Below are 26,460 nucleotides of genomic sequence, written 5' to 3' on the forward strand. Positions count from 1 at the left end.
AGAAGAAACGACTGATATAGTCAATCTAATTGTGAAAATAAAATTTTATTCTGCATTGAGAAATAACTGGCTGCCTAGCAACAACACGCTAATTCGCTTTATTTTAATTTGATGTTCCTGATTCAGTGACAGGGAAGCGTAACTCGCAGATTGGGCCCTGAGAGAAGTAATTTGCGTTGCTTCTTAGCAGTTAGAAATGCATTTCGTTGTTTGCTATAATGATAGTTGTTGTAGGATAATGTTATTGCCATCGGTCAAGACGTTCGACTGCCGAATTACCTAGGCCTAGGCTATGTTAAGGGTAGGCTGTAGGTCTAACTTAGCCGGATCTAGTGCCATTCCGGCATAGCTATATTCCGCCGTAACTTTCCTCCATACTTTTCACTGTCTTCAAATATGTAATAGTCCGTTGAATAAATTATATTATGCTGATTGTTTCTTAAAAAGACCGATTCTGATTGTCGATTTGAATAAACGATTTTGTGGGTACACGTCAGTCAGACACGTTTTCAGTCCGAAAATAAAATACACGTTCTCAGTACGAAAAAACAAGTTTTCAGTCCGACACGTTTTCAGTCCGAAAATAAAATACACGTTTTCAGTCCGAAAATGAAATACACGTTTTCAGTCCGAAAATGAAATACACGTTTTCAGTCCGAAAATGAGATACATGTTTTCAGTTAGGGAATGAAAGCAGTTTTAATGCCATAATATCACCAATAAACGGTGACAGCCAAAACTGATAGTAAAAAATCGATTGAATCTTTTGTATTAAGTCTCACATCACTGGCCTCAACAAAGACTTGGGACCCCTTAACAACTATCAGTTCTACAAACATATGTAATCCGTTCTTCGCTCCTTAATCAGCTTCCTGTATAGTCATGGTTTGTTTGGTTCTAATTCCATCAATGCAATTTACACTTTAAACCTAGCGTCATAATTTCATTGTGTTACATTTTGTACTTTTCATTCGACTGCCAATATTGCTGACGAAGGTTCCAGGGGGACCGAAAATTCCAATATTTTTTCTAAAACTTTACTCCTTATTTGTCAATTATGAGTATATACGAAAGATTCAATCGTTTTTTTTTATAATCAGTTCGGGCTGTCACAGTTTATTGGTGATATTATGGCATTAAATCTGCTTTCATTCCCCAACTGAAAATATTTTCGGACTGAAAACGTGTATTTCATTTTCGGACTGAAAACTTGTCGGACTGAAAACTTGTCGGACTGAAAACTTGTCGGACTGAGGGGTGTACCCCGATTTTGTGGCCTAGGTAGCAATATACAGTGCATATAGGCCGACAGTGCACCCACAATAATGTGCTTGTTCCACCATATATCCTGATGTTTCTCTTTCACACCAATTCGATGATTCCAGAAATCCATCATGGTTTCTGAATTTTTTTCTGAAATTTGATATCTTGACACTAGTAAAAGAATGATTGGAACAAACGTCTGACAATAGATAAGCACTAAGATTGCAATGTCTACGATATAAACTTGCTATCAAATTCAGAGATATAAATTTTTAAGAAACTTTTGTGAGTTACAATGTGGTATTGATAATAATGAGTAGATGATTTTAAGACCACATACAAGGTTTGTGCTGTGTCATATAAAGTGATCATATTGGGTTTAAATTAGATGTTCTTGTTAGTGTCACATGTTGATAATATTGCACATGCATCTTATAAAGTTATCATTTTGGGATAAAGATGTTCTCTTTAGTGTCACCCCATACAAAAAAAGTCCTGCATAAAATCCTGCGGGATTTTATGCAGGATCCTGCAGGATTTATGCCAGGATTTGGCAACATCATGCTTATGAAGGATTCCTGTACATGCATCATGGAATCCTGCATGCACATGAAGGATTCTTGTACCTTTGGAAGGAATCCTGTTCCATATACAGGAATCCTATAGGATTCCTGCAGGACTTTTTTGTATGGGACATGTTGATAAATTGTCATAAAAGCCCATCTCTCTAGCACTCTGTACATGAACCCATATGTCGTTTGTTGTGTTGACCTAGATGTCTTCACCACAGAGAATGGAGAACTAATTTATTGTGCTTTCTTTTTGTTTAGGAAATTAATTCATCATTTTAGAGGGGCAATTTTAAGAAGAATTCCGGAGAAAGTCACCTTATTTGTGAATATTACACTCCTCCCGAGGCTCGATAGATATGTCGGATCCAGCGGGGGTTCTTAGTAGATATGAAGATGTCTGTGAAGAACTTGAAGTTAAACCGAGCCCTTTCATCATGAAAGTTCTGGATAAACAAAGAGAAGATCAGATTGTGTAAGTCTATTTGAAAGGATATTCTGGTGGCAGGAGTTGTTATTGTTGAAGTTTATTGTTGAGCATTATTGTTTTCAAAATGTGTTGTAATTTAATAGTTTGTAATCGGTACCTCTGGCTGATTTTTTTGGTGCTGGGGGGAAGGTGGTGGGGAGGGGGCTTGATAACATGCATTCTAATTTATTCACAGAAGAAGATGATATCTTTTAAGTATAATTGTATTTTGAATTATAACTCAGAAAATTAAAGATCTAGAACAAATGATACCTTTCGAGTCAAATGCTTGGCAGTTGGCATGAAACTATTTTTTGATATTATAAAAGCATGAGTGAACCTAATTGAATTTCTAATATTCAAGGTGAATGCTAATAAAGCATGTAGCTAATCCACAAGCTATTCTGAGATCACATTCGGAGGATGGATCTCATCGCAAAAGTTTTGCTTATTAGTTTTGTAACATTCCAAAATCGGTGGCATCCTAAAGGTATAGGAAGTTTTTGTACCTTCCCCCACCTCCCCCCACCCCAACTTTTCTGTATACCAAAAACGTCAGTGTTAAAATCATTATGATTATAATTTAGATTTCAATAGTAAATCCTTGAGATTGCTTTCACTTGGTTTAATCCACCATGTTCTCTTTCTTAATTCTGTGAACACAGTATGCATCAAAACATTTCAAACAGAATATTTTCATCATGCTCAAGAATTTGGTTATTTTGTTTGAAAAATTTAGGTATCTTAAGTGCCAACATGAATGATCTTGAAGTATGTTTCACCTTCATTCATGACTTACCAAATTGTCAGAGTTTGCGCTCTAGTAAAATTCTCTTATGAAACATAGATCTTGCATTTTGGTGCCTATATTGTGTGCTTTTTTTGTGTCTACTTTGTCCTGGCATATGGTTATTTTGTTTGAAAGATTTAGCTGTATGGTCTGTGCCATCATCGTGATCTTGAAGCAGGCGCGTAGCCAAGGGGGGGGGGGGGGCAAAGTGGGCAGCGCCCCCCGAGCATTTTTTTTTTTAATTTTTAATGTTTTTATGATATCGCTAGTAATTTCAAATGAGAAAATGCTAAGATGCAACTTACAATGCCTGGGAAGTGCCATTTCCAGCGATCTGGGAGGCATTTTCAGCCAAAATTTTCCTGTACGCTTCGCGCCAACCATGGTGGCGCTACGCTTAGATAGTTTGCAATGCCGTTTCTACGGCTCTGATAGTTTGCCTACGTGTTTGCCCCTCCCTTGGCAAATTCCTGGCTACGCGCCTGTCTTGAAGTATGTTTTACCAATTGATAACATTTACTGTAATGCAGTAATTCAATCATGACTTTTGTCACTCTAGTAATTGTTTCATATTTGTCTCGCATTTCGTGTCTATTTTGTGTGTCCATGCATAATTATCATAAATGCATGTGCTATGACTTTTATGCATATGATCATTGACAACCATTATCAATGCTTCAAAATTGTACTCTATTTCATTTTTTTTTTACACAAATTTGTAGAAGAGAACTTCAGTATTTGTAAGTATTTTCACAAATAATTGTGAGTTTTGACTGTTGAATTTAATGCTCACATTTGTTTACTCACAGTACCAGTGTAACCTAAGGCTTCTATAGGTAATGCAAACTAGATATGTCTGGTCCAGGGGTCTTTAGGGTCTAGGCTAGTATTTTATCTGCTGATGTATTTTTACTCGTTTTCATGCTAAGGCTAGAGCTGGGAATAAAATTGCCTCTATCACTGAGGACATGTCAGTTGAAATGTAAACACACAATATTTTTTTGGTTTAGAATTTATGTATTTAATTGAAACTAGACTATGGTGAGTTAACTAAGTTACACACAGTTTTAACTGACAATATAATGAAACAACTACGAAAACATATATTTATTCTGATCGGATAATAGTCAAAAGGTATTGTATAGGAAAGTGGAGATATCTTGGTTTTTACATGTTTTTAAATTAACCTTCAGCTGGGAATAATTTATCCAGTATCTCATTGCCATATATACTATGCAAAATGCCATTTGCTAAGAAATTGCTATACAAGTCAAAATAGGTATCCAATTTTTTTTTTTACACAGAAACCATAACTTTTTTTAAGATGCAAATTTCAGAGCTTTTGGAACTGCTACACAAACTTTGGGTGACATCGTTACATATAAGTTTAGGAATACTATCGATGTTGTAGATAATGTTGAAAAGTTTATGTTTTTCTTGTGTGATCAATGCAAGCATATTGACAGATTAATCTACAGGAGCCTATTTTTCCATTAACTAAGTTTGAATCTTTCTGCTTGGTTGTTACTAGTGTAGTCTATTGCACCACACATACACCTAACGTTATAACGAGTCATGACTAGAGTCACTTCTTGGTTGTTACTTCTGCAGTTTATGCACCGCACATACACCTAACATTATAATGAGTCATGACTAGAGTCACTTCTTGGTTGTTACTACTGTAGTTTATGCACCACACATACACCTAACATTATAACGAGTCATGACTAGAGTCAGTGCTTGGTTGTTTCTTCTGTAGTTTATGCACCACACATACACCCAGCATTATAATGAGTTATGACTAGAGACACTTCTAGGTTCTTGCTACTGTAGTTTATGCACCGCACATACACCTAACATTATAACGAGTCATGACTAGAGTCACTGCTTGGTTGTTACATCTGTACTTTTTGCACTGCACATACACCTAACATTATAACGAGTCATGACTAGAGTCACTGCTTGGTTGTTACATCTGTAGTTTTTGCACTGCACATACACCTAGCATTATAATGAGTCATGACTAGAGTCACTTCTTGGGTGTTACTACTGTAGTTTATGCACCACACATACACCAAACATTAAAATGAGTCATGACTAGAGTCACTTGTTTGCCAATATCAGAAACTCAAGAAACTATTTGTGACATTCTCTACCATTGTGATTATCCACTGACTTGAGTTTATTATACTAGATCTACTTGAGTCTGGAATATAAATGGAAGTGACCCGACTCGCCCTCAAAACAATGTGACTTGAGTCTGTGTGCACTACCTAACCTGTTACCAACACTGCTCAACTAATCATCGTCTTGCAGATCTTTCTGCACATCCACATTTTGACATTTTTGCTACTACATTAAACACTAAATAACAAAATCATGATAATGCTCAGAAAACTAATACTTATTTTGTATCTGCCAATGTGTACCAAATATTATGTTCTTTCTGAGGGGAGGGGGCATGGTGGGGAGAGAAGGGGAAAGGGGTAATGTAGCATTTGTATGGCATACTTTCACTCCAAGCATACTCATTACTACAGAAAATGTGCTCCTTCTCAAGGCCTCCTGTGGCTCACTGCATTCTCTGTGAGTCTGTGCCAAACATATTCTAAAAAGCAAACTATCACCTTTTTTCAAATTATGTCTCTCTTGCTTTGTCAAAACAACCATGGTGAGTTGCATCATAGATACACTCTCCTCTAACTAACAATGAGGGGGGGGGGGGGAGGGTGGGGGGGTTATCATAGTAATGTAGAATAAATGTCAGACACAGAAAGAATAGCACCTGAATTGGTTCATTTCAGGGATTAACACCAAACACAAATATTTTGCTTTATTAGTTGTAATTTTTAAGATAGCAAAACCACACTGATAGCCGGCTTGTGTATCTGGTTTTAACAACTATCTCCTGGTTTATTCCAAACATCCCAGAAAGATGGTATGATTCTTTTCTTTTTTGGTGAGGGGGGTGGGGGCGTTTGCAGAGGGAGACGAGATTGGGGATGGGGTAATTATTGATGTCAGGATATGCAATCAATATTTTTTATGTAACCTGTTGCATGAATGTACTCCCAAACTGCCATATGATGGAAGATGTATAGATCTACTCTGGAAGGTGACTGCATTAAAACTATAACAATATTTCAAATATGAGTAAGGTTTTGGTTATTGATGTCCTAATTCCTCACAGAGATCCCAGAGAAGAGATGCACCTACAACTACCCGGTAATAATTACCTCCTCACGGACACTAGGCTGATTGATGACGACGCATTCCATCTCTACAAGACCCTGGTCAACAATACCTACGTGGTCAGTCTAGACCTCAGGTACAACGAACTGACAGACAACGGTGCTATACACATGTCAAAGTTACTCGAGGTGTGTGTTACATCTATATACAGATATCGATTATTAAGTAACTACATGTATGCATGGTTTTCATCTTATATGTCATGCCGTAGTGACTGGTGTCTTGTGATTGAACGCTTTATTCCTACAGAGTATTTTGAATGAAAGCCACAGTAAAGTTAATCAACATAATTTAGTATAATAATAATAAAAAATCAAATTTAGTACTTCATGGGTTTTTCATGAAAGCCATGCATGTGAACGGTCATCGGTGTTACAACCCAAAAAAATTAAAATAAAACAAAACTTTATTCCTACAGAGTATTTTGAATGAAAGACACAGTAAAGTTGATCAATATAATAATAATAATAGGTATAAATATCCCAAAAATTATTCAAACTTAGTACTTCATGGGTTTTGCATGAAAGCCATGCATGTGAACGGTCATCGGTGTTACAACCAAAGAAATTAAAATATAACAAAACTTTATTCCAACAGAGTATTTTGAATGAAAGTAACAGTGAAGTTGATCAATATAATAATAATAATAATAATGATAATAGGTATAATTATCCCCAAAAATTATTTAAATTTAGTAATTCATAGATTTTACATGAAAGCCATGCATGTGAATGGTCATCAGTGTTACAACCCAAAATCTGCTTATCCACTAAAAAGCCTCTGTAAGAGAATGTGTAAAAGTAAGAGTGCCTGACATTTCAATCCTAGCAGGATCTTCTTCTGGATGAATAAAAGAAGATGATCTTCGTCAGCCTCTGAAGAAGATCCTGCTAGGATCAAAACATCAGGCCACCTTACTTTAACACAACCCAGAAAATTAGCTTGCTAAGCTCGCTAAACGCATTCAGAAGTAGTACTGTGGTGGAGCTCCAACCTAGGTTAATTCTGTCTGTTCAAGTCATTCGTGGATAATGTGGAGTGTTCAATTAGAAAATTATAAACCTCATTTGAGGAAAAGTCAGTGCTCTGGGATTCTGAGCATGAGTGGCCAATGTTTTAACTTTCTATCATATTTTGTGGGCAATATAAATATATGTATAATATTAACCTGTATATAGTATAAATATATGTAAATATAATATAAATATATAACATATATAATATAAATATATATATAGATAAAACTGGTTTAGATTGATGTTTGTACTTGAGACACAATAAATTTGATCAAGTGGCATCAGATCAGAGTAACGTTTTGTGTTACAAGAAGTGGGGAAGTTTACAAAAAATATCCCAGCTGGCATTTGGTTGAATATTCAATTACAGTCATTTAAATTTATGAATTATTAATAAATGTTTAAACCATTTTCCTGTGCTTATCCCTTCTTTACAGGAAACCTGCGCATTGAAATTCCTTAGCCTGATGTCTAATAGCCTCACCTCTGAGGGTATAAATCTCATCGCAAAGGGCCTACAGGTACAGTAGTACAAGCCTACTATGCTTTTCCATATACATTTCATATATTGCATAATTACAGTGCATATGTACTGTATATCACAAAATAACATAGTATAAGAACCATGTTTGAACTCTCTTGGCTTTACAGGTATGCTGTATTGGCCCCAAATATGCTAGATATTCAAATATGTAGTGTATACTCCAGGAAAGTACTATTTGAAAACTTCAACAATTACAGGATGCTATAATTTAATTGGGGCCTATACTGACTACCTTTAAGGAAATATTTGGAAACTGTCAATAGAATTTGAATGGAAGTAAATTGAAATGAATATAAAGGGTTGGCCCAAAAAGTCTTTTGGAAGAGAAATATGTCAATGGTACAATTCTTCCAAAAACTTGGCCGAGCAAATTAACTTTGAAATTTGTGGTTGTAGCTCCACAGATTGTAAATCATGAAAGCAATATCGTGTTTGTTTTAATAGGGTGTGCAGGGATCAGGGATGGTAGATAGTCTGTTTACCTGATTAAACCCAAATCAGCTTGGGAAAGAAAAGGCCAAATGGTGCCAAAACAGTCAACCTTTAAATTTTGCACAAACGTGCTATTTTTGAAGGATTCTGACCTTCTGACGGACTTTAAGACCTTTCCGTGAGCATTGAAAGGTTCTGAACAGTCAAATTATTGTGTGCTTGTGTTTGTTTTTTTTTTTTTGTAAATTCATATTTAAATGAGTAAATTATTGTTATTAGTTGTTATTATTATTATTATTATTAGTATGATTATTATTATTATTATGATTATTATTATTATGATTATTATTATAATTATTATTCATTTGCCTGTAGATAAATGACACACTCCTAACATTGAAGCTCAATGGTAATAAATTTGGTGGTAAAGGGGGCATGGCCCTAGCCGGAGCCCTACAGGTGAATAAATGTCTGGAGGATCTCGATATCGGAGACTCAGATCAGGTTAGTACACACATCTGAAAATCATTAGTAGACCATGTTGTAAATTGTTTCTTCAAAGTGAGAGAAGAAAAATTGAATTCAGAGGAATAATTTGAATGGAATATCATTTGTTTATTCCTTCAAGTTGCTGGAGGCAAAATGAATCAATGTGATAGTGAGCGTATGTGTGTGTGTGTGTGTGCGTGTGTGTGTGTGCGTGTGTACACTGTGTAGGGGGGGATGTCAACAGGTTATCTCAAATGGTGTAAAAATTGGCTCAAGGGGTCACAAAGAGGTTATCTAAAATGATCTCATAATTGGCTGTATTATCTGTGATTCACACTAGATGACTTTGGCTGGCAGTAAGTTGTGAAGTATTGCACAGTGTATAAAAAATGTCATGTAAACTCTCATGCATTTAATAACAATTATTAAAGGAATAATTGGTGGCACTGCTAGCTCAAAATTGGTAAAAGAAAATGTCCATTTGTTCTATTTGTGTCTATATTTCACCGAGGAAGACTGTTCATTCTGGATATTGAAACATTTTGGTATGAAAATTCTATACTGTAAAGTCCTTACCAGACAATGAAATGATCGAAGAAATTGTCACACACATTCATGGAATTTGATGTAACAAAACTATTTCACATCACTTGGTGAAAACTAAATCACACACTCAAATAAAGGCCTTCCTTGGTTATAGTATTTGTAGTCACGGTTTGGGGCTTACTAGTAGGGTAGGCAATTGAACCCTAGGTCAGGCTACCTGAGCATTTTGTATCAGTTTTCGCACCGGTCTTGAAACATTCCTGTGATTGGAATACAGTTTCATATCTTCTAATATGATAGTTTTGACCAATTCTTACTTGAAACTTGAGTAAAACCCAGATTCCCACTCTTGACAATTTTCTTTTAAATGTGACAATTTGTTTCTTCTAATTATTATTTTGTTACCACTTCAGGATACGCAGAGTATGATCGCTTTCGCTACAGTCCTGAATTTCAATGCTACCCTCAAGGCTTTCTGTATTAACAGACCTCTTCTCTTCAGCTATCAGGAAGAGACCACAGTACACTATGCAAAAATGTTACAGGTGAGTTCTAAAGCCCTTATAGGCAGAAGGTGGGGAATTCTGATTGAAGGTTGTTATCATCGCTCCAAGCAGTGCCTGTTTAACACCTTTTTAGAGCCCCAAGGCAGGGCACCATATCCTTTCCCACTCCAGCCTCCCCCCCCCCTTCCTCTTTATTACATTAACAGGAACAGCACACAAACTAATTTCAATGTTACAATAACTTTTGATATTTTTATCACAAATTTTTTTTTTTTTTTTTTTAATTGCAAGATTTGGGGGCAAATTTACAATGATGATGACAATTATCGCAAAATATGCTCCAACATCAACACATTTTTGGTTCTATAAATACAAAGCTTACAACAGTAAAGGTCTTTTTTTCTTTTCTTTTTTTCCCTTCAGGTTAACAGTACACTGACAGAGTTACATCTTCAAAAGTGTGATATTAGAGATTTTGGAGCTGAAAGGCTTGCAGAAACACTGGTGGAAAATGTTGCATTGAAATATTTGGACCTTGCATGGTAAGCTTAAAGTATTACTGTTGCATTCAGTCATAACTCTGTGACATTATGATTAAGCTATGAAAAGTTAACGACATAATGGGTGGGGGAGGATGGAAGCTCACTGGATCCACCAATGGGAAGAGTATGGTTCTACCACATTATATTAAAATACATTTCAGAATGTTTTGTTCCTAAGATCTCAAATAGCATAGTAAATAAAACAGCCAAAACTGTCTCTTTCGACTGCTATTATATTGAGGGAGTTTTTTTATGATTTGACTTTCCAGTGACATGGATATATGATTACATGTCTGTATTAAAACTTTGTACATGACTTTGTACTTTGTACAAAAAGAACTTTGTACAAAAATTAATACATGTCTGTATTAAAACTTATTTCTGATAATTATTGGGAAAATTGACATGTTCTCTTTTGCTCTTGCAGTAACAGAATAGCAAGAGACGGCGCTAAAAGTATTTCCAAGATCCTCCGACAAAATACACCATTAGAAGTTCTAGATTTGAGCTCCAACCGCATCGAAGATGACGGCGCGATGTTCTTAAGCGACGCCATCGCAAATGCAAACACCCATCTCACAACGTAAGTAACAATGTATGTATGTGTTTTAGATCCTCCTGCAAGCAGGAACTCGCGAAGAAGCCATCATTGGCTTATCAAAGCCGCAAGCTGACCAAAGTCAGTCTCTTAGATTCATATTTAACGTCCATGATTATGAATTGTAAACAACTCTGTAACTGGATGACATACATTAATCTTGGAGTGACTCCGACCAGGGACCTTATGATTGGAAGGCACCGGCGTTAACCACTGAGTTAACACTCCTATGTGCTTCTTTTCCTTATGAACGTAATCCATCTCTCATAAGTGCTATGTAAAGTGAATGTAGAATGGTAAACAGATATGGAAAAGTTATAACCAAATTTGAAAAGAGCTAAGAAATCTTTTACTTTAACCTTAGAAAATAAAAAGTTGTGTGCAGTGCCAACTGAGCTATCTAACCATTCCTAAGCAAGCGATCCCTTTGTGAGCCATTTCTTTGATGGGGAGTTCAATTCGGAAGCTAGTGTTACTTGCATACAATTTAACCAGGGATCACATCCTCCCGGGGATCACATCCTCCCAGGGATCACATCCTCCCAGGGATCACATCCTCCCAGGGATCACATCCTCCCAGGGATCAAAACCTCCCAATTTCATTTGACAAGATGTAGACAGGGATGGGAATTCAAGAGAAATCAAAGTCTTCTGTATTGAGCTAATAATTATTTTGTAGAATGTAAGATGTAGGTAAGGTGCTATGTAGCATGAAAAAGTATCTTTAGTTTGTTCAAAGATTATTTTATTTTTTTACTTTTATTTTTTATTTTTTGCATGACTATTTGATACTATTAAAAACTCCATGAAATTGCAGAATAAGTCTGATCTTCTAAACTTTATAATTGACTGTTTGTAAGTCATTGTTAAATAATAATGTGAAAAACGAAATATGAGGATATATGTCGCAAAATGTGATAGAGATTTGAATAGTCCAGGTCTTGCCGTACTAATCTGTTTATTCATGATTTGTTCTGTCTCTAGGCTTGTGATTGGTCATAATTCTATCAATGGGACTGGTCTGTGTGCTGTCGCCAAGGCAATGGAAATGAAAGGAAATTTCAAAAGTGTCTTCATCTGGGGAAACAATTTGGAAGAAGATGCCTGTGTGGTAAGTTTTTTTTGGAAAAGAAGCAATGATATAAGTAACATTTAATCGTCAATTTATCAGGATGTTTCTTGAACTGTCAGAATTAGTAGTAGTATTAGAACGAAACTTGTCCAAAATGTAATATTCTAATTCTCTTCAACATAAGAGATATTTAAAACTAAAAGATGAATTTGACTTTGACTATGTGTTAGTAATCATAATAAAGATGATTCACTGAGGTTTTCAATCAGTCAGTCAGTCAAGCTGTCAGTCAGTCAGTCACGCTGTCAGTCAGTCAGTCACTTTTCAGCTATTTTTGTTTTAATTTTGTGTTGTTTTTCTCTTCTGTACAAGTGAAAGTCTGCTTACATGCACTGAAAATGAATATCTAACTTCTTTTTTTTTTTTTTGTATATTATTTATCCTAGGCTTTCAATGATCTTGTTAAGAGTGGTAGACTCGACCCAAAGCTAACCGACGTGAACCCTTACACCGTGGACGGGCGAGTTTATCTCTCCGAATTGAACCACGGTTTGAGGAGACATTACTACTGGACGCCGTTCTTTGGACCGGATGTGGAAACAGAGGAGGACAAGTGACAAAGATATGAAAATTGACATCATCATATTATTTACAGAAATTAAGAAAATAGAGTTATCAGATAATGTATTTACATTTGGGTTTTGACTTCCACTAATAACGATAGAATTCTTTGCACGTACATTCACACATGCACAACCGCATATTCATTGAAATGCTAGTCTTCTGCATACAATAAATATTGAAGGAAAAGAAAGTTACTTTATAAAATGTAAGTTGTTTATCACAAAATGTTATTAACATACATCACATGAATTAGAAGTTTATTATATTAACTGTAGCATAGGAAGTTTGTTAAAGTTCATCAGTAAACCAGTAGTAATACTGAGGTTGTATTTTAGGATGTATTTTAGGGCATGTATGTGGAGGCATTTTATGATGTATTTGTAAGAATTATTTTCAGGACCTATGCTAGGAAGCATTTTAGGACATATTGAAGGAAGCATGTTAGGAAGTATTTTAGAATGACTTTAAAAAAAAAATTATTCTTATGTTTATGGTCGCTAGTATGAAAAGTGGTGGGCTAATAGCATATTTTTAGTATTTGAAATGGCCATTATTTGATTTTTCTAGCATACCTGGAGGCGATACCGACAATGACCTTTAAAATATTCTCTGTAATCTTTTCCATGACTGTAACTAGTGATACATTGATGACATGGATCATATTTATATAGTTAAATTAACTTTCATCCATTTTCCTGTTTTTTTGCAAGAAATTTGTATAATATATTTCATCTTATTTTGAAAGCTGTAAATAGATAAATAAGATATTTCGAATTTGACTTCTTGGTGTTAATTTCGTTTTTGTGTCATTAAAACGTTGTTCTTTTATTTTTTTTTCTTTCAACTAACTATTCATAAATTTGGCATTCTATTATGTCTTGATGCATCTGACCTTTGAAAGAAGAAAGAAAATACGACAACTGCAATAGAAAATTTTCGTTAATGTTCCACTGTATTTTTCAGATGCATATACATGTCTTTATGCAAAGACAGTGTTCATGTCTAAACCTCTATACATAATTCAATATTTGATAGTGCCCATATTGCATATAACAAAATTTCCAATGAAATGCACAATTCCAAATATAACATGGTATTAAAATTCAAATGTGTTGCCACATATTTAGTTTGTTGTATTATCTCACAAGGAATGATTAATTACTCAAAAATACTCCATTTTCAAAACATTATATTTACATTGCGTACTTTGCCATATATATTAATAGACGAATTATATATATATATATATATATATATCATAAATTGCATAATTATTATTTTCTGTAATGGCTCAGAGAGTGTTAAGAAACTTTCCCCCACCCCTCAAATTCACAAATAAGACATTTACAGTACTATGAAAGGCATGGGGATTTTATAGAAACTTTTAAAATTGCAGAAAGTAACATACATATGTCATCATTAAGAAACCCCCAATTCATGGTATGTTTTCAACCCATTATCATAAAAATACACATTCCAATACAAATCACATATAAGAGGCTCTATTTATTATACATATTTCATATTTTCTTATTTTGAATTTTGCAGTATATTTGCACTATTAATTGCCACTAACCCATAACCATGACGATAGTAGGTAGGTGTAAAAATTTAGCAAAATAAGTATACCATCTGTTTACAAAACTGTTCTTTTAAAATCTGACTACACTGCGGCGATGATTTACATCTAACAAATGACACTAGCAGCATTCATTGGAGGAAAGAGATGCGCAACAATTCATGAAGACTGACACAATACGAAAAAAGCAATGTGGCCTTTGGTACCAACAGCATTTCCACACCACTGTACTCCTGCCCACCCCACCCCCCCCCCCACCCACATCTCACACCGGTCCAGGTCCAGAAATAATGAAACATTGGTATCAACTTCAAGAAAGAGAAACACATGATGTGATGGATGTAACTAATAAGTTAACGATACCAGGCCCGGATTAGACTAATCGAGGGCTGATAGGCCATTTTTGTTTTGGGGCCCTGACCCCCAATGAATGATGACATATCCATTAAATTTAACCATTTTCTGGAATTCACTTTTGCAAAGTCATCAGTGATGTCCTGGAACCTCGATGTATTTCGTCTAATGATTGGGGAATGTAGATCCATTATTGGCACCTGACACAAGTGTGAACCTATCTGCCCAATACAGGAAGCCTCTTGTTAACTTGCAGGAAGTTTACCTACACACAGGGCCCCAAAATTGGCGGGACCCTAGGTGCCATAACCCGACACTGACCAAAGTATTCCTTTGCTACTGCTTCCTGTTTTTAAGTGAAAGTGGCCTACCATTTACCACACATCCTGCACGCGTAAAACGGTGAATTAAAGTCGTAGATGTAATTCTCGATCATTGAGTTATTCACTTACTTCCAAGCTTTTCACAAATTTTTAATATGTCTTGTCATTTTTATTGCAAAAATGCGATCACTTTTCCCTCTGACATGTGAAAGAATATGAATTGGCTAGAAATATAAAGGTTTACTGCAGGCACTCTGGTTTCAAGATGATCGAAATCAGGCTCACGAAAGAACTTTGGACTGTAACAGTATCACCATAGAAGAAATAGGTTCAACAGAAAGGGATACAATCATCATACAAAATCCACCAATGGGACCTGGGGTTCCATGGTAACGCCGCCATCATTGCAAGGTTTGATCGAACCGACCTAGGACTCCCAGTCGAACCCAGACAAACCAGTTGGACCTGCGGGGACAAACTGTTTCTGCCATGATCAAAATAAGGTCCCGCTAGAGGGACCAGGTATCGGTGCTCCACTTAGGTGCAGAAGGTACAAGATGCCAGTGATTCCCCCGAAAAACACAGCTAAAATTAATAGACTCAACACCAGCCACTTCTTGTTCCAGCTGTACCTGCTGGGGGCACACGTAGAGAGAAGAGCTGTACACACAGTCAAGGTGTAAAAGATCGCCACCAGAGTGTTGATGGCGACTATTTTGCCAAACTTTGAGAATAATTGGATGGTGGTGAAGCAGAGTGGTATGGAGGCAGTGATTGTGGTGATCGCGCTGCTGAGTATGGATACGCCGATGGTACTGACCGCATGCTTGGTCTTCCACTGACGAAGTTTCGACCCCTGCAGCCAAAAGTCAATTTGTGAAGAATTAGACACGGATGCTGTTTTATAAATCATGTTTAATTCAATTCATCAATTATGTTTCATAAATTTAATAAAATTATACAGAACAAGGTCATGTTTTTAACTTGTAACAATATTCTGTATAACCCAGTTGGGACAAGTATTACTATAATTAATGTTCTTTCATGTCCCGCTTCACAGCACTTAATTGTACTGCCAGAATGAATATCATGTTTCTATCAGATTCAGGTTAGGCACTGTTCATATACTGTCAATATGAGTGCTTTGAAGCATGATATGGGAGGACAGTATAGAGTGGTATTAGCTTCAGAACACAGCCTCAACTGACTGCCTGTATTACGGTGTACTCAATTTCATTAAATTTTCTCACCTGATAGTATGAACATTCAAATTGTTTCAGCCAATCACGATGGTGTCTCTTGCATATATGTAAATGATCTCACATAAAAGTTTCTGCCAATACGTTTTCAGCAGTAAATCTAAAACCAGCTTTCTTGATAATTACCCTATCATATGAAATTCCTCAAAACCTAACAAAACCTTACAACAAACAAAACCAAAACAAACCTAACAAGACCTAACAATTTTAAACCTCCAAAGTCTTTGTCAGGATGAAATATGAGATCATATAATTTTCTCCTTCATAGGTATTAGTCAGATGCAGAATCTCAAATGAGGGAATATATACGACACTCACGGTAAGACTCGAGGGCGCTAGATCCTTGGATGTGAGAAATCCTTCGATGAGATGAATGCAGTAGTCTACGGACGAGCCCACTAGGATTGAGAGAGATACTGCCTCTACCGCCCCCAACTGCCAGCCGAGAAGGTAGAAGGTACTGATCACCACCAGCATGATACCTATATACAGATTATAGGTAAAACCAGATCAAATGTTGTAATGCTGTCATAATGAAATGTTGCCAGATAAAATATGAAATATAAAACATATACAAATATAAAACATATATAAACATAAAATATAAAACCAGATCAAATGTTGTAATGCTGTAATAATGAAATGTTGCCAGATAAGATATAAAATATAAAACATATACAAATATAAAACATATATAAACATAAAATATAAAACCAGATCAAATGTAAAACCAGATCAAATGTTGTAATGCTGTAATAACGAAATGTTGCCAGATAAGATATAAAATATCAAACATAAAACATATACAAATATAAAACATATAAACATAAAATATAAAACCAGATCAAATGTTGTAATGCTGTAATAATGAAATGTTGCCAGATAAAATATAAAACATAAAATATAAAACATATATAAAACATATATAAACATAAAATATGAAACCAGATAAAATGTAAAACCATATAAAAATTTAGCCTGTGTGAAAAAAGTCATGACATAAAGCTATGTAGTTAATATAATGTGAGCAATTTTTAGTACAAGTACAGAATTTTCCGGGTATCCGGGCTTCAAAATAATCAGAACTAGTATAGGTTGAGGGCTAGTGGATTGTAAGGGGGGGGGGGCAGGTGACACTGGAGATGGGGGTATTTTAAGGTGTGGGTGGGCAACCCTCATTTAGATGCAAAATCTGTGACAATTTATATACAAACCACCAAGAAGTCCTTAATTAGAGGAGTAAAAGAGTAAATTACATCCAAATTCTACAACAACAAAAAAACTTGTCTGAATATCAACCACAATGGAAAAAAATATTCTGAAAAGCAGTTTTGGCACAATCAAACACTGTCTCCCACTCCATAACCCCCACCCCACCCCTACCCTTCATCTAAATGTTTTCCCACCACCAAGCTATAGTTTACAAGCCAATATAACTTTTGTTCGTAAGTACCCTTGATTTTTAATTATTTGTAATATGTAAAAGATATTTCTTTCTATAGCTCACCTAAAATGGTTACCAGAGCAATCATTGCGATTCCAATGTGGCCGGTGAACACAACCACAGATACAGCACAAACCATCAGAGAAAACACCAGACCATAGATGGCGCTAGTCACTCCGACGATCTCCATGAAGACCTGTTGCCAGTAGTCGCAAGTCTGAAAGACAGTGTCCAATCCAATTCTCTCTTCTGAAGTGAGGTTAGCCAACATATCCTGAATGACCCTGTCCCAGGATGTGAAATCTTGATACGCATCGAAGGACGATTTACCTTCGAAGATGTTCTACGACCGAATGAGGAAGAAAGTTTTATCGTTTGCAAAAATTTGCTCCTCAAAATTCATGATTTGAACGACATAGAAGAAAGTAGAAATTAACCTATAAAGAAGAAAATAGGTATGCATGGATGAAAATGGTTTGAATTAAGGATAACGGCAAAACTATCTATGTATGTCCTTTTCATTTTTAGTTGTTTAAGATTAGTTTATTGTAAAGGGGATGTGCAATAAACCTTTAAGGACAATTTACGACGGATCTGTTCATTTTAAAAGGAGGGGGGTTGAGATGATTGAGATGGTTGAGATTGAGTGGTTGAGATGTAAAACGATGGTCTACAACCAATTAAAGTCTACAACCAAGGTTGTGCTAATTACTTTTAATATTTTTGTATTTGTTTTTTATTCAATATCCTTCAAGTTTATTGCCTCAAATAAACAGGCAAAATACAATGAATATCACAATTCATCACCATACCAAGATACAAATGAATGCCTATACTTTGATAAAACCCATCAACAACACATCAAATAAAACTTTGTGCCTATTCATTAATGTAACCCTCTTCAGCATATCGAGACGAAAAATAGTGCCAATTCTTTAATAAAACCCCCAACAACATATCAAGACGAAAAATAGTGCCATTAACAACATATCAAGACCAAAATTAGTGCCAATTCTTCAATAAAACCCCCAAAACATATCAAGACAAAATTAGTGCCAATTCTTTAATAAAATTCCCAACAACATATCAAGACAAAAATTAGTGCCAATTCTTTAATAAATCCCTCCACAACTTAAAAAGACAAAAATTAGTGCCAATTCTTTAATAAAACCCTCAACAACATTTCAAGAAGAAAATTAGTGCCAATTTTTTAATAAAACCCCAACAATATATCAAGATGAAAATTAGTGCCAATTCTTTAATAAAACCCTCCACAACATATCAAGACAAAACTTAGTGCCATTTCTTTAATAAAACCCTCAACAACATATCAAGACAAAACTTAGTGCCATTTCTTTAATAAATCCCCCACAATTAACATATCAAGATGAGAATTAGTGCCAATTCTTTAATAAAACCCCCAACAAAACATCAAGACGAAAATTTGTGCCAATTCATTAACAAAACCCTCTTCAACATATCAAGACGAAAATTTGTGCCAATTCTTTAATAAAACCCTCCACAATTAACATATCAAGACGAAAATTTGTGCCAACTTTTAATTAAACCCTCCACAACATACCAAGACGAGATTAGTGCCAATTCTTTAATAAAACCCTCCACAAAATACCAAGACGAGATTAGTGCCAATTCTTTAATAAAACCCTCAACAACATATCAAAACGAGATTAGTGCCAATTCTTTAATAAAACCCTCAACAACATATCAAGACGAAAATTAGTGCCAATTCTTTAATAAAACCCTCACCAACATATCCAGCCGAAAATTTGTGTTTTCATTCTTAAAAGAAACAGTATAATTACCGATTCAAATGCCATTGTAAACCAAAGGACTCTATTATCGTGTAATCTGGCGTGACTTAGAGCCTTCTGATCCTTGACATAGTTGGGTTTTGGGAGGTTCTGACATTCAGGAACTGTCTCTGCCAATAGTTCTAGATACGGTTCCAGAGCTGCAGATTTAAAACAAAAGTGGAAAAAAAGAAACATATATTAGGTCAACATATAGACTCAACACAGGATATGTACGGAGAGCGGTGTGGGAGGGGAAAAAAATCAGTGCCAACATTGTCCCCAAAGTTGTTATCTTTAGGAGTCTAGGTTAGTATTAATGCAGGTGACAAACAGATTCCTGGAAGCTCTTCATTTTTCTATCAAGAAAATTATTCTTTTCCTGCCTTATTTGGTCAATTTGATGTAAAAATTGGTATGCAAAATTTCATCCCTTTTGCATTATCCCCCTTCCTTTGAATTTTACTGCCTGTTTTGGGCCACCTTGTTGTTGCAGTTGCATTTTGTGACCGACATTAGTACCATAAACATTCTGAGGGAAATGTTTGTAAACAAAGTATATATATACTGTAGTGCAATTATATTTATCCAGTCCCTCAGTTCTCCTTCCTTAATGGAACACATTTATCTACAACTGGATGAGTACAAAGAATCATCAGTACGAATCATTCAAGTATCTGGAACCACCACATAATGTGGTATGGCACCACCCCCCCCACCCCCACCCACACCCGCAACAATATTCAGAGCAACATTTTTTTGCTGGTATAGTTTCTACACTTTTGAACAAAAAAACTGATATGACTTTTGTCACCCCATCCCATCCCCCTCCCACCCCTCCTCTCTCCATCCCTTCCTCCCTCCACCCCCTCCCTATTCACCCCTCCCCTCTTCCACCCCCCCCTCATCTCAAGCTCAATAATAGGTACCTGAGTATATCAAAAATTAACAAAAAGAAGAAAATTAATAGATTTACATCTTGGAAAGCATTCTGCACCACCTGGCTTCACCAAATCCACCCGATTGGCTAGATGGTGGCAAATTTTACACAGCGCCCTCAGTGTGTCTGTTCTCATCACATCGAAGTCTTTGTTATAATAAACCGTTCCCTATGAGGAGATAAACGTTAATTTGTTATTCACACCGAAAGCTAAGAGATGAATATTTACCTGTAATTCATGCATGTCACTGACTGGGTGTGGTTTAATATTTGACCTGTCAATATGGTTCTCCAGTGTTTTTTATTTTTACTTTTATTTTTGTCTTTTTTTGTCCTTTTTTTTGCAGAGGGTGCCATTCTATCGGTCCTGATCTACGATGATTTTGGACAGATCTCTGACACAAAGAAACAGGATTACATGTAAGGGCTCAAAAGCATACGACATACCAGAGGAACTAGCATACAGACGTGCTAGGTGCATAACTAGTTTCGAAGTACCAATCATGCAGTTTGGCCGAACAAAATAATGCATTAGAAAACACGAGTCATGGCAGATCTTAAAACACATTGTTTAACTTTAATTGAAACTTCAAAAATATCTTTCAAAAGATCTCTCCTTAAAATAATTAAGAACGAAATTAATAACAAATAATAGGCCTACTGGTGGTGATCCTATCGTGTGGTGCATATATGGATCCCAGTCAGAAAGCGCCAGCTAATCAACATTTGTGAAAACACGTGGGACCAATAATGACAGCGCCCTCTATTTATGTTGGGCAACATTGGAGAGCACCCCCATTGATCAAGAGTCATAGAAGAATATTTAAAGGAGAAAGTTATCATTCACACATAACAGAGGTAAGTAATGCTTTTTGCCAATTATTAACTGTGAAGCTAGACAAGTGTGAAGTCATTGCAGACATGCATACTGAAATTAGTTTTTGTTTCTCCTCACACTCGGCATGCAAATCCAATATTTTAATTTTTTACTCTTTCAAAATAATATAAAACTGTTAGCAAACTGCTAATCCACTAGAGAGCTTGTGTGATAGAATGTGTAAAAGTAAGTTGGCCTGACGTTTCGATCCTAGCAGGATCTTCTTCAGAGGCTAAAAAAAAAAGAAAAAAAAAAAGCCTCTGAAGAACATGCTGCTAGGATCGAAACGTCAGGCCAACTTACTTTTACACCTTTTTTTAATATTCTTTCACGACGAAACACATGGGAATATCAATTTATCAATGTATTTTAATACAACAAAATTCATAGGTAACGTTCGAGTCATACCCAAACGCATTTCAAATCGTTGGGGTGTAAAAATAATGAAGGATAACGAAAAGCTTTATTCATTGATATATGCCACCTATATGGCCTTGACTAAACCTTGTGAATAAACTATACATACCTTAGAATCACTTAGAATTGTATGATGGGACACGGTCCCTCTGTCCAGCCGACTGAGGCCGAACACGACGTAGACCGTCGCTGTGTTCCGTAAGATTGGCTTCGCAGCTGGAGGCCGGCAGCTGTGCTTCTCACAGGGGTCATAACCCTCTTGAGGTGAATTCTTGTCGAGTTGGCTGCTTCTCGGCGGGGAGAGAGTACCCAGTGGCATCTTTGTCGACTTTGGCAAAGAAGGTTCTCTTGGCTCTGGTCAAAAAAAAAAAAAATGAGGAATAATTTGGCTTTCAAAATCAGATTATTTCCAAAATGTATAAAGCATGCCACATTGGCAGTCAACCCACTAACTGGTAGCTATATGCGTGGAACGTACATCCTGGGTTGCCTTATAGCTGGAGGTCATGCAGCTTAGATAGAAGAAAATAGTCCAACACAGTGCACCAATTTTCGAATACCCCAAATACTTATCAATATAGTCCAAATAAGTGACTTCAGGTGTAAATTCATTTCTCAAATACAAAGTCTGAAAATACCGCGAGAATTTTTTTTTATTATAAGTGTTACAAAAAAAATGTCAGTTTTCAGATCGAGTCAGTCTTTGCTACAATGACTGCATAACTGCACAGAATGTTCTATGTGTAGGATGCATGTATATGTTTCTTGTACTTGAGAATAGCCAGAACCTGAGGCAGGGCTGCATTTACCATTGGGCCATATGGGTCTGGATCCAGGGTGCCCAATTGAAGGGGCCCTGATGTTCAACTACAAAAACAAGGCCTGGGGGGAGGGGCATAGCTTATTAGATACATTTCACTAAATATATCTTTAGATAAAAACAAGACTGGATTTGGTTAAATAGGAAATCCAGCTCTGCATGGCTGTAGGAATATAACATTCAAGAGTGTTGAAGTTGCAGATAAGTTTCAAATAGACAAATTACCTTTTTTCAGTGATTCTTTGCTTTGGAGGATTTGTAGTTCATTGCTTGTCACAGTTTGAGCATCGGTGACAATTAAATGACTTTCCAGCATATTTGGTGGCAATACTGAACAGATTTTTGCATCCTCAATTAAGTACTAGAGTATTCAGGGACATGACAACAAAATGTGTAGTGTATTAAATATCATTTAAACCTCCCTCTCCCCTCCCAACAGCCATAAGTGGCAGTCAAAATAGCAGCTAGTGTGCTAGGAAACATCAATAAAACGAAAGGAATGAACACACACCATTAGGGAAACAGTCCCCTTACACCGAAGGTGCAAAATTTTCCACTTGAATTGTTGCAAAGTGGCTGCTTATCTGGCTATACCACACATGGTTGAGCAGGTTTTGTAAGATGAGCAAGACAAGAATGACCACAAGATCGCTTATGCGAACTAATTTAATTAAACCAGTTTCACAGGACATAAGGGATTATATGCACTTCAATGAGCAATCAAGACAGTATAGAGTGTATAGCTGAAATGATATTGACTTCTTAACGTGTACTGTGTTGAGTGGAAGACTTGCATTTAAAACTCATCTCTGTACATGTCAAGACCTCAACTATCTTGTAACTATGTTTCTATGTAATATATAAATAATAACACAGATTTAGGATGACAGAAAAGCGAAGCGGGGGGAGGGGGGCGGAATGATACTTCCGCCCCTCCATATCTTTCACAGGGGGGTGCGGGGGGGCTGGCACCCCCAGCCCCCCGGTTCCTACGCCCTTGTGAAACAACACCGACTCTGTTAAAATACAATCTTTCTCAGTCCGTTTTCTTGTATCTGCTCATATAAAGGCAGTTAAACAAAAGGTTGATGTGTCAGCTTTATGCCTGGCAAATACATAGCTGAAGGGCAAAATTATATTCTTTATGTTATTGCGAGTCCATGATGCATGTGAACTGGATGGAAAACTATTTGAGATAAACTGAAAGTCTTCTACTGTGTTTCAATTTCATGTCGTAGGCACACTAATCCTTTCACCAAAGAGTGATTACAATGATAACTTTTGCATTATGAATCTTATTTGCTGTTTTTTACAATATTTTTTTTTATATTGCTTCCTGGGCTTTGTTCAGCTATTACATTATATCAGCTCTTGGGTATCGAAAGTTTCAACGCGCATGTTGAAATAACTAGCATAGTGTTGGTTTCCAAAACTTTCCAGTTATTATTTGCAAGCCCAATTTTTGATAATTCTTTTATTTACATTTTTTTTGTAGTTGTCTCCACTTTACAGCGTTAATTGTTTTGTATCTGTACATTTAATTGTTTTTGTATTGCTATGTTTTACTTTTTATGTATAACGTTGAATGTAAAATGCAGGGCCTTATTGGAAATCAGCTTTTGCTGAATAAGCAACCCTGGATAAAAATGCGAATAAATGAAAAATGTCGGGCATTCGGGCCTTCCATACACTCGCTCAGCGCCCGCAACACAATTTCATAATCTAAGGTACCTCCCTCCGACCATCCTATTGATATTATGTGCTATTCGCCTCATAAGAATAGGAGGATGCTGTTAGCATTGAATGTTATAAGGGGATCCGTAGATACAAATTGGCACCCGTGATCAAATCTCTGTATATTTAACTCGGTTAGCGTAAAGCTAACTTCTCCCGAGGACCTGAAGTATCATAACCAATAGTGAAATGAAAAATATAATAATATACAATAATAATAAGAACATTAATATAAGAAAATGAATAATGACTGGGAGTCATTTTTCCAAGAACAAGAGCCATTTCTGAAATCACGTGAAGGTTGCCACATATTCCAAACTAGTATAAGCGCATAAAAAAAGAACGATAGCCGCCCGTTTTTTCCCTTCAGATCTCAGTACGAGAAACATGTATTTTATTTGTATAATAGAACAACTTTCGTTAATATTTTCCTACCCTAGTAATATGTCGATTTTACAAAACCTTCATGAAAACAGACTTTTTGAAAATGGATTTTGAAGCTCAGTCAACAATTTAAGAAATGCTTAGGCCTACCGTTAAATACTGGCGTCAAAAAATACATTTCGTATTTATTCCAATAAAGATCCACAACATATAACAATGCTAAGTAGAGCTTACTTAAAGAGAAATAGAAGCTGCATGTACAGCATGGTCATTTTAAGTATCCAAGTACTATACAAAGAGATCGAGTTCACCGAAACATCCCTTTTCCTTATCACCTGAGGAAAACCGTCTTTTATAAATTATAGTGGGCCTACCATACAGTACTTTACATTTGATACAAAAGTTTCTTCTATACAACAGTTTCCCAAAATTTGTATGTGTCGCAATAGTTTTAAGTTTTAACCAAGGGCAGTACCATTCATAATTTGCATATTACACCAAAATTTACAATCGGCGTCCAGATGGCGGGAAAATGTAACATAATGTTCAATCTGTTGGGTCGTTCCCATGGTGCGATGAACTTGGGCAAGTTGCCAAGTTCGAATGTCGATGACCTACTTATGTTCCGTGACCAATGTCAATGGGAATTATGTGTGTAAAAACTCGTGTTTTTCCACGTGTAATATATATAGAAGTTTTACGTAAGGGGAGCGAATTTCGGGGCGGCTCGTTGATTGTGAGGAAGCACTTATCTAATCATCAATACGTTTTTTTTCTCCAGAAAATGTTTTTGACTAGTAATTGGAAACTCAATGTATCAAGAAGTACTGAGTCTAGACCTTATCATTGCATTTTGGGTTAAGACAAATCTTCAAGTGCAAAATATTGTTTTTTCATTCAAGGTTATCGTGGTTTTCTTGCGAGGTGTATACGGCGTAACTTTCGATGTAGGCTTAGCATTAGGATCGGCCGATGCCTACCTAGTTTGCATGAATTTTTACCTAAATTCAATTTAATTTAACGGGAATCACTAAGCATGTCGGAAAGACAGGACTCGACTTACTACTAATACTTTAAGTTTAAAAGTTCACAATGAAAATTTTTTAACTATCAACAAAGTCCCCACCTGTTTGGAACTTCAGACAACAATAATGTAACTTAGGGGCTACATAAATACGGGATTATAAACTACATATATAAGAATAGTACAGATTTATTTATATCGTTAATCGGCTGTTGTTTACTCCAGAAAATATACTTTCAATACGTACAATATCAATCTTCGTACAAAAGTTCTTAAAAATAAAAAAGTAGCGAAAGATAACTAGAAATGACATCGTGGAACCCCCTCCCCCCCCCCGCACTAATAAACGAATCCATTTCATTACAGCATCAACTCTCAAGTACCGAACAGCAGTGTGTAACAGTACCGTACCCTAGGCTATAATAATATACAGTCCCGTGCGAAGATGGATTTAATTTGATATGCTCCCTTCGGTTTTGGATAAAAAATTATTAAATCGTTAAAATTATTATCACAAAATGTGGTGAAATGCATAAGGGTGAGATTTTGTACATGGGAACCTTCACAATCATCGTTTGAAGGAAGAATAAATAACGAAAATTTCTGAATAACTTTGAGGTCTCGTAACATGCTGAGTTCACTAACGTTCGATATTTGGTGTAGGCTATAGGTCCAAATTACTACGTGAAAAGTTGATTCGTTAATATGTCTAGGCCAGTGCGTAAACTGATAAGATATTATTCAAACTAAGAACACAGGAACCAGAAATAAACGTGTTTTCT

The 26,460-nt window shown here is 36.0% G+C and overlaps 2 protein-coding genes across 3 annotated transcripts in view; one reads left to right on the top strand and one right to left on the bottom strand.

The window, feature by feature from the left end:
* The first annotated feature begins 43 nt into the window (after positions 1–43).
* Positions 44–13,482, top strand: LOC139975670 (leucine-rich repeat-containing protein 34-like). 2 transcript variants are annotated; one of them, XM_071983766.1, is made up of 11 exons: positions 44–166; positions 2,094–2,307; positions 3,814–3,831; positions 6,282–6,471; positions 7,797–7,880; positions 8,711–8,839; positions 9,784–9,915; positions 10,300–10,418; positions 10,846–11,001; positions 12,001–12,127; positions 12,535–13,482. In XM_071983766.1, exons 2-11 carry the CDS (start codon positions 2,192–2,194, stop codon positions 12,703–12,705), a joined length of 1,242 nt encoding a protein of 413 aa, XP_071839867.1. In that variant the 5' UTR covers positions 44–166; positions 2,094–2,191; the 3' UTR covers positions 12,706–13,482. The 2 variants fall into 2 exon arrangements, with proteins under 2 accessions (XP_071839867.1, XP_071839868.1); XM_071983767.1 differs by lacking the exon at positions 3,814–3,831.
* Positions 13,483–14,251: 769 nt separating this feature from the next.
* LOC139975668 (protein dispatched homolog 3-like) overlaps positions 14,252–26,460 on the bottom strand; it is a 39,717-nt gene continuing 27,508 nt past the window's right edge. The window contains exons 12-17 of the mRNA XM_071983765.1: positions 21,826–22,070; positions 20,459–20,591; positions 19,495–19,643; positions 17,735–18,014; positions 16,546–16,709; positions 14,252–15,824 (exon numbers count right to left, since the gene is read on the bottom strand). Coding sequence (XP_071839866.1) covers positions 15,462–15,824; positions 16,546–16,709; positions 17,735–18,014; positions 19,495–19,643; positions 20,459–20,591; positions 21,826–22,070 — 1,334 coding nt within the window. The 3' untranslated portion in view covers positions 14,252–15,461. The remainder of the gene's footprint in view (positions 15,825–16,545; positions 16,710–17,734; positions 18,015–19,494; positions 19,644–20,458; positions 20,592–21,825; positions 22,071–26,460) is intronic.

Source organism: Apostichopus japonicus, chromosome 11 (assembly GCF_037975245.1).
Source record: "Apostichopus japonicus isolate 1M-3 chromosome 11, ASM3797524v1, whole genome shotgun sequence".
NCBI classification, from domain to species: domain Eukaryota; kingdom Metazoa; phylum Echinodermata; class Holothuroidea; order Aspidochirotida; family Stichopodidae; genus Apostichopus; species Apostichopus japonicus.

Bases quoted from the DNA above. Each gene is read 5' to 3' on its own strand.
- LOC139975670 (XM_071983766.1), top strand. From the start codon at position 2,192: ATGTCGGATCCAGCGGGGGTTCTTAGTAGATATGAAGATGTCTGTGAA. The intron at 8,840-9,783 runs GTTAGTACACAC...TTACCACTTCAG, and splicing joins ATATCGGAGACTCAGATCAG to GATACGCAGAGTATGATCGC. The intron at 12,128-12,534 runs GTAAGTTTTTTT...TATTTATCCTAG, and splicing joins TGGAAGAAGATGCCTGTGTG to GCTTTCAATGATCTTGTTAA.